Source organism: Rutidosis leptorrhynchoides, chromosome 1 (assembly GCF_046630445.1).
Source record: "Rutidosis leptorrhynchoides isolate AG116_Rl617_1_P2 chromosome 1, CSIRO_AGI_Rlap_v1, whole genome shotgun sequence".
Lineage (NCBI taxonomy): Eukaryota > Viridiplantae > Streptophyta > Magnoliopsida > Asterales > Asteraceae > Rutidosis > Rutidosis leptorrhynchoides.
The window spans coordinates 494866178-494874879 of record NC_092333.1 but is presented as its reverse complement, the minus strand read 5'-3'; the positions used below and the strand labels follow the sequence as shown (position 1 = coordinate 494874879).

At 34.9% G+C, this 8702-nt stretch overlaps 1 protein-coding gene and 1 pseudogene across 1 annotated transcript; one reads left to right on the top strand and one right to left on the bottom strand.

Annotated features, from left to right (window-relative positions):
* The first annotated feature begins 780 nt into the window (after window positions 1-780).
* Window positions 781-1140, top strand: LOC139840850 (rapid alkalinization factor-like). Its single transcript, XM_071831093.1, has one exon. It carries the CDS (start codon window positions 781-783, stop codon window positions 1138-1140), a length of 360 nt encoding a protein of 119 aa, XP_071687194.1.
* Window positions 1141-2058: 918 nt separating this feature from the next.
* LOC139840845 (uncharacterized) overlaps window positions 2059-8702 on the bottom strand; it is a 168809-nt pseudogene continuing 162165 nt past the window's right edge.

Here is an 8702-nt window from a genome sequence, read left to right as displayed (position 1 = left end):
AGGAACAAAAATATGGCAAGCGGTGGAATGAGTTAGTGTATACTACATTTGGAAAAATCGAAACAATTCGGTATTTGGAGGTAAATCATGGAATGCGCTGATGACTCTAAATGAGATACAAAACAAATCGTTCGAGTGGATTTCGCGTAGATCAACAAAGAAGATATTCGATTGGCACGTTTGGTTGAATAATCCTTTAATATACTTGAATAGCTAGTTTTCTTCGGGTCCATTGTGCATTCGGGATGCTTACTTAGCATCCCGTCTCTCTTGTAAATGGCGTTGAGTTTGTTATATGTCGTGTCCTTGGGTTTGTCTATGCCCGAGCATTGTATTTTTTCGTTTTGCGTTAATAAATCTTTCCTTGCTTTTCAAAAAAAAAAAATTCACGAATGAGACGAAGTAATCTAGCTTCTAAGCTTGACAAAATCATATGGCAGGGGGCCAAATGGGCATGTTGCCACTCATCCCATCTCATTGTAAATATCACACTTATACTAATATATGATGCTTGTTTGCTTGTTAAAAATTAAAAAAAACAAAAAAAATAAATAAATAAAATCTTACAAGTATTAAAGATGAGGGCAAATTCGTAAAATGAGAACCCAGTATAAAAACGAGTAGAAATAATAACAAAAATTAATTAAATATAATAATAGAAAATTTGAGCTAACTATTTAAATATGGCCTGCAACTCATTCACCTTCAAAATCAGAATTATACTTGTATTTATTTCCCCACACACACAAACAACAAACCAACAATTTACATTCGTACCAAATGGCAATTTCCACCAATCTCTTACTTCTTCAATTGGTGCTAATCGCGGCTTTCATTTTAGTCATCTCGCCGGCAACCGCCGTAAGCGGCGGAGATGAGTTGAGCTGGATGTCAAACACGGTATCAGGAGGATGCAAGGGGTCAATAGGTGAGTGTATGGGCGCAGGATTAGAGATGGAAATGGAATCAGAAAGCACAAGGCGTATTTTAGCAACAACGAATTATATTAGCTATGGTGCGCTTCAAGGGAACAATATACCGTGTTCACAGAGAGGTGCATCGTATTATAATTGTCAATCTGGTGGTCAAGCTAATCCTTACCAGCGTGGTTGCAGTACCATTACTCGTTGTCAACGTTGATTTTTATTTTTCTTTTTGTATTTTTATTTATTTATTTTCATATATAAATTGATGACGACATTGATTATGTTCATCTGCTGCTGATAAGGAATTTCTTATTCTTGATTTAACAATATTGATGAATGTTTACTGAATACTTATCGAACGTTAGATAAAATAAATTATTAATTGTTGATGATACTCGTATTTTTATGTTAATCATTTTATTGTTTGTAATTGTGGTGACATTTTTGTTTTTGAGATTAGTGTATTATGTTTGTTTATATTATTTTGAAAATTTAAAAATTTGAATGTGTAGTTTAATCATATTCACAAAATCAAGAACAGGTATCGAGATTCGAGTGCAATTTATAACATAAAAAATAATCTATTTTGAATTGCGTGAATTATAGCCTTATAGTTCAGTGGTTCACTCATTTGCAAGTATACATCGGGATGAGGATAGGAATGCGGCACACCTTTTGTCTTTCATGCCTTATGGTGCGGCGCATTAAGAAGTGATGCGGCGCACCCAGCATCACCAGCATTAAGAAGTGATGCGACGCAATAAGGGTTTATTACGGCGCACTAATCCACCACATGGTGCGACGCACCTTTATCCTGGACAACTACTTTTTTTTTTTTTTTTTTGGCAAAAAAACGATAACTCATATAGAAACGAGGTCGTTTTCTCGAGGAAAACGCCCTCAACAGAGAATACAAATAAACGGAGGAAACGGGGAAGCTCGCACCTAGAAAACAACCAAGAAAACTAATATATAAACGAGTCTCCCCCAACAACTTGAAAAACCTAAAAAACTAACTAACTAATACTAAACCGAATACTATACGATGATAATAGGAACCAAACCAAACGAACTAAGTGAAATTAAAAATTTATAAAAAATATACGAAAGAACACGAGACGAACTCAATCAATCAACCTCTAGGTCCCGCCCTTTTTAACTTACCGTTAACCATCTCTTTCAAATTGTTCTTCCCGGATCGATTCTTTATCTTGTAAGCTAACACATTGACGGATCCATCACCCGGTTCGGTCTCCTCAGCCAAACGTGTCATCATTATATCGAATGTCGCGAAAGCCTCCACGGACATTTTTCCATTCCCGTTTGTCAATGAACCGCTGTCTCTACCATCTTGAGACCCTAAGAACAAGTTTTGAATTGCGTCCCCGTAATCCAAGTCATCATTGCAATCTTTTGTAACGACCCAACTTCGTTTTACCAAAAACACGACTTAATTTTTTTTTTTTTTAAACAGACCATCTGGACGGCGTCCAGACCTCTGGACGGCGTCCAGACCTCTGGACGGCGTCCAGTTACAAAGAGCAGGACGACGTCCAATAATCAGGACGGCGTCCAGTAACACTAAAATGTTCTGAGACAGAAAACACCCAACCCACGTTATACTGGACGGCGTCCAACCAAACTGGACGGCGTCCAGGATACCTTATCAGCTCCATTCCACTTCAAAACACACTTAACACTTTAAATCAACAACCAAACGCTTTGTAACAACCCAATCAAGTTTTACATCAACAAAACGTTAAATAAAAGTGTTTACACCACAATTACGGGTTAAGACTCAATAACCCAACCCAATACCAAGAGCATAATCCCGGGGACTACCAAATCCCCAATCCGCGTCCATATCTCCAAAAGCTACCCCATCGAGCCCAAGCGCTCCTACGCATCTAGCCTAACAACTAGCTAGCTTCATAACACAATACCTGTAAAAAAAGTAAACAACGAAAGGGGTAAGCTAAAAGCTTAGTGAATGCAATAATTATACACATACATATATAACCTACTTACTTGCAATCACTTACCCAATTTACCACATACACGCTAGCAATTTAATTAGCATACCATCGCAAAGTATAACGCTAAATTCTCCAATACGCAAGCTAGCACAAACAATAGCATCTAATCCGAAATATAATATGCTACACTACAACACATAACCATGGTTAACCAATCGTACAAAGGGAACGATTCTCGCGAATGAAACGTTAGCCACGCAGACGCCACTAGTATGCATCACTAGTCCCTTGGGTGATATCGCATACCCGAACTTAAAACCCACCCGTCACGTGAAATGTGGTATCGCATACCCGAACTTAAAACCCACACTTCACGCTCGCACATACACATGATGATGAGGTATCGCATACCCGAACTTTAAACCCTCATCCCATGCCAACACGATGTGGTATCGCATACCAGAACTTAAAACCCACATCGCACTTCGCACAAGTAACTACATTACATACACACATGTATAATTATTCCACTCACCTTGGAATGCCCGCACAAGTCATGTACAACATGATCTCCATCCTTAAATCCGAGCAAGTAACCACCTATATCACACATAGGTACAATATACACATAAATAGCCATTCTCTAAAAGAGAACCCGCCACAAGCATCCCTTAACCGAGGAATTACACCTTGCTCGCCGAAACTCGCCCATTTAACACCTAATGGACACAAACCAACTACCACTTCGGGTGGTAATTTAAACCCACTCAACAAAGTACAATTTAACCAAAATTATACTTGACACCATTTAGACCAACCTAGGTCTTAACACTAAATTACTACTTAGGTAGCAATCATTTCAAACGTCATGTACACCAAAACCCCAATACGTGCAACATTGATCCATATTGCTTTTGACCACGTTTGACTTATGTTAAAATATCATTTTAACCCAAAATTACTTCTCGCGAGTAATTACATCCAAAAACATAATTTAACACTTAACAAAAGTGTTTAACACCCATTTAATCCAAATTAGTGTCATCATCAATTTTGACCCAATCAAAGTCAACCCATTTTGACATAAGTCCCAAAAACGCCCAAAATCACTAACGGCTAGTGAATTTATTTCCAAAACACCATTTAACAAATGGATCAAGCATTTACATGCTTGATTCGTCAAATCTTGACTCAAAACTTAGTTCGACAACAATTCGAGGTTAGCGCCCATTTTGACCATCTACCATGTTCTTATGAACATCTAAATCACCAAGACACTTACAACTAGTGATTAACACCCAAACCCATGAAAAATCTAGTCAATTTCATCATTAAACCCTAAACCCACAATAATCGGGTTTACATACACAATACATACAACAAAACCCCAAATTTCGTGAGAAATGGGGTTTATAACCCATCACTAGCTCAAACCCTAACATTCTATCAAAATCAAAGTAAAGAAAATCGGAGTTTGATGTTATGCGAGGTGTATACAAAATAGTTATATTTTTACAAGGAAATACTATTAAATACGATACAATTTTACACAAGATATTTATTTATTTATAGAATGGATATACCTAAACTTTGCTACAACACTTATAGGCAGTGTACCTAATCGTATAGTAGTGTAGTTTTTAGTAAGTCCGGTTCGTCCACAGGGAACTCGCCAAGTTTAACGCTCTATTTTTTAAAACTATATTTGTAAATAAATATATAAGTAGTATTATTATTATAAAAGGGGGTTTTTACCGTTTAATGACCGGTTTGTCGATTTTAAAACTTTAGTCGCAGTTAAAACCTAATGTAAAATATTAAAAATAAATATAACTTAATTTTAAGCGTAAAGTAAATAACGAAAATAAAATTGCGATAATTAAAAAGTACGATAATTAAAAGTGCAATTAAATAAAATGACAGTAAATAAAATGCGATAATTAAAAGTGCAATTAAATATGAAATAAAGGAATTATGCTTATTTAAACTTCCGTAATCATGATGTTTGACGTGTTGATTTTAGTTTATTACCATGGGTTAATTGTCCTTTGTCCTGGATTATTCAATATGTCCATCTGATTTTTGTCCATAATAGTCCATCAGTCATAAATATAAAGTGCGAGTGTCCTCGTCAAATTATCCTTATATTCGAAGTCAAATATTCCAACTAATTGAGGACTTAAACTATAATTACACCAAGTGTCCTTGTATATAATTCACCCCTGTTTTAATAAATCCATTAACTATTAATCCATTCCCGTGTCTGGTTAAATGAACGATTATTAGTACTTATAAATATCCCGCCCATCGTGTCCGATCGAGTGTATGCGGTTATTTATAGGTACGTCCAATTGTAAATCTTTATATTAAATTAACAAACTATCATTTAATTAAAAAAATATAAAGCCCATTAATAGCCCATAGTCTAATTTCCACAAGTGTCGTTCTTTTGTCCAAACCCCAATTATGGTACAAAGCCCAATTACTCAATCTTTAATATTTTAGCCCAACATCATGATTACTTCGGCTTAAATATGCATAATAATAACTTAGTTACGAGATATTAATTTAAAAAGGTTGAACATAACTTACAATGATTAAAAATAACGTAGCGTTACACGGACAGAATTTCGACTTACACCCTTACAACATTCGCTAACATACCCTTATTATTAAAATTAAAATTAAAATTATAATATATATATATATATATATATATATATATATATATATATATATATATATATATATATATATACACGTTTGAGAGATGGAGAAAGAAAAAGATGTGTAAATAAATGGTCAGAATACGCGAAATTTATAGGATGTCTGCTGCTACAGGACACCATACGATCGCATGGTTTTTGGCCTTCCTGGCCATGCGATCGCATGGCCTACTTTTTCAGCTCACATGTCTTTGTTTTCTTCTTTGCCGACGATTTATATATATAATATAATATATATATAATTTTAAGAATTATTTATATATTATATTATATTTATGTGCATAGTTGACTTGTAATTTTAGCTCCGTTGCGTCGCGCATTAAGAGTTGACTCTGGTCCCGGTTCTGGATTTTCGAACGCCGTTGCGTACAATTTAATATCTTGTATTTTGCATTTCACTTCTTGTACTCTTGTAATTTTGAGACGTTTCTCATCAATAATTTGAACCACTTTGATTGTACTTTGTACTTTTTAGCTTTTTGGTCGTTTGCGTATTCAATTCGTCGAATCTGTCTTTTGTCTTCACCTTTTATTATTTAAACGAATATCACTTGTAAATAGAACAATTGCAACTAAAAGCTTGTCTTTCTTGAGGGATAATGCTATGAAATATATGTTCGTTTTTAGCATTATCAAATATTCTCACACTTGAGCGTTGCTTGTCCTCAAATAATATAGTCTTGAAATAAAAATACTAGAATCACTTCTTTATTCTTCACACTTTGTACATCAGTGAATTCTATAGGGCGATATGAACAATGGTAGTAACGTTGTGGTTTACAGTCCCACATGACTATAAAAATTTAGATCCTTTAGGAAATTAGATCTTTATGAAAACATTTGATCTTTTGAAAATTCAATCTAGCTTTTACCCTAGATAAGTTTTCCGGAATAACCCTTCACCGGTGTTTGCAAAATGTTTTTGTGGGTTTGGTGGGTTTCAGATTTGAAAATTTTAGCTTAAAACTTATGGTTTTGTGTCACCCACTTACTAACCTTGTGTTGGGAAAGCAACACGTCCAGTTTACTTGCTCCGTATATTACCTTTCGATAAACTACCGTCCGATTGTAAAGGAAAGCGTTGAACAAGCAACTGTTAAGGTAATGTCCCGTGACATGCTTTTAATTTTGGTATATAACGTGTCTGATGCAATTACTATCCTTGGTAGGAGCAATAGTAAAGATCACCCTATAGTTTTTCGGTCTGGCACAAGGTCCTGTCTTTGACCATGTTATGCAACCACCGTTCTTACGGTTGACACCCGATTTGGTTCAGGTGACCTAATGAATTCCAGGTGAATTCCTAGGATTTTACGTTCAATGGTAATGAACGCATTAAAAATAGGTTTTCAGAAAACAAATCAGTTTGTAATTTGATCAAAATATTTTCTCGTTCAAGCTCGAGTTTAGATATCATCGAATTCCATGAGTTTGTAATTCTCAATCTTTAAAAGTCAATCTCAAGGATTGAGTAATATCAGGCTTAAAAGCTGATTTTTGATCTTTAAGGAGATTATCCTTTCTGGGGATCTGATTCATTAGTCTTATCAAACTAATTTGCACGACGCCCTCCCAATTTTACGAGACAGATCCTCTCATGGTTAGGATAAGTCTGACCACTTGGCCACCCTATTTGATGCTGAGGTCCGTGGATTTCCAGCTGATTTTCGAGAAAACTTTTCAAGGTTTTTCGTGGACTCTACAACTAGTCTGGACGACAACTTCCTGACCTAAATCAAGAAGCGCGTGTCTTTTTCGAAAGACTTTACTTCCTTTTAATGATGGAATTGATTCATCGTGTAGATCCATCTTTTCTTTCAAATATATTATAAGAAATTGGGTAAAACTGATAAAATTGTCCAAAACAAAAGTATCTTCAGATATTTGCACAAAAATATGTGATATATGTTTTAAATAACTTGGTAAATTTTTCCCACACTTGGCTTTTATTTTCCTTTCTTTGCCTTTTTATTGTCATCTATTCCATTTTAAATGAATTCTAACATTTTGGGTTGTTTATCAATTTATGTCCTTTCCGAGGTAACAATAATTTCGATGTTAATACCTAGTTTTATCGTTCATAAATATGTATAAACATGATTTTGAATTCATTTAATTGAAAATTTTAAATTTTTTTACTAGAATTGGGTAGTCAGTATATAAGACTAGGGCTGTTCTTTATTATCAGAGAGCACTAGATTCTAATACAACTACTGCGTTACTAGTATTTTTAATGGTAACCAAGTGTTTAAATTAAAATTTTAAAAATCCAAAAGAATTTAACCCCTTCCCACACTTAAGATCTTGCAACGCCCTCATTTGCAAGAAATCAGTAACAATTTAAATTATTGAGGGTGATTAGTGTAGAAGAATGATTAAATTTTATCAAAGTTTCCAAACATATTGGCGTTTGTTTGCTGAATGAAAAATGGTGCACATCATTTGTTCATTCCGTTTTGTTGTTACATCACATTTGTTTTTCGTTTTGTCGTCAAAATTAGTAGCTTTTGCTGAACTTAATGCCAGTCTTTGAAAATGCGCTGTTTTACCCTGTTGTGTACAATTGACAATATACATACATACAAATAACATGCATGGTAATTTGAAATAGGACTTAAAATCCCACTTTCAAATCAAATATGAAATATTAGTACAACATAATAAAAATATTAAACATTACAATAAAAGTATCACAATATTATATGTTTAAACATAAATAAATAAAAATAATAAATAATAAAAATTATAAAAATACCAACGGGAACTATATCAATCTGGATAGGGGTTCCAGTTCATGTCGTCGGGCGGGTTTCATGGTTGGTTATAGGTGTACTGATAGGCCTGGTTAGGGTCGTAGAGAGTAAATGGTGGTCGCATATCGGGCTGGTGTGGAGGATAGTAAGCAGGTTGAGTCGGTACGTAGTGATCCTGAGGTGATAGCTGGCTCATGATCTGATGCTGATGATGGTGCCATCTATCATGTTGTCGTTGCCTGGAATGCTCGTACTCATTCCAGACTTGCCACTGCTCGTACCGTCTATGTCTCTCCTCGTTTGTAATTTCTACCTCATCTA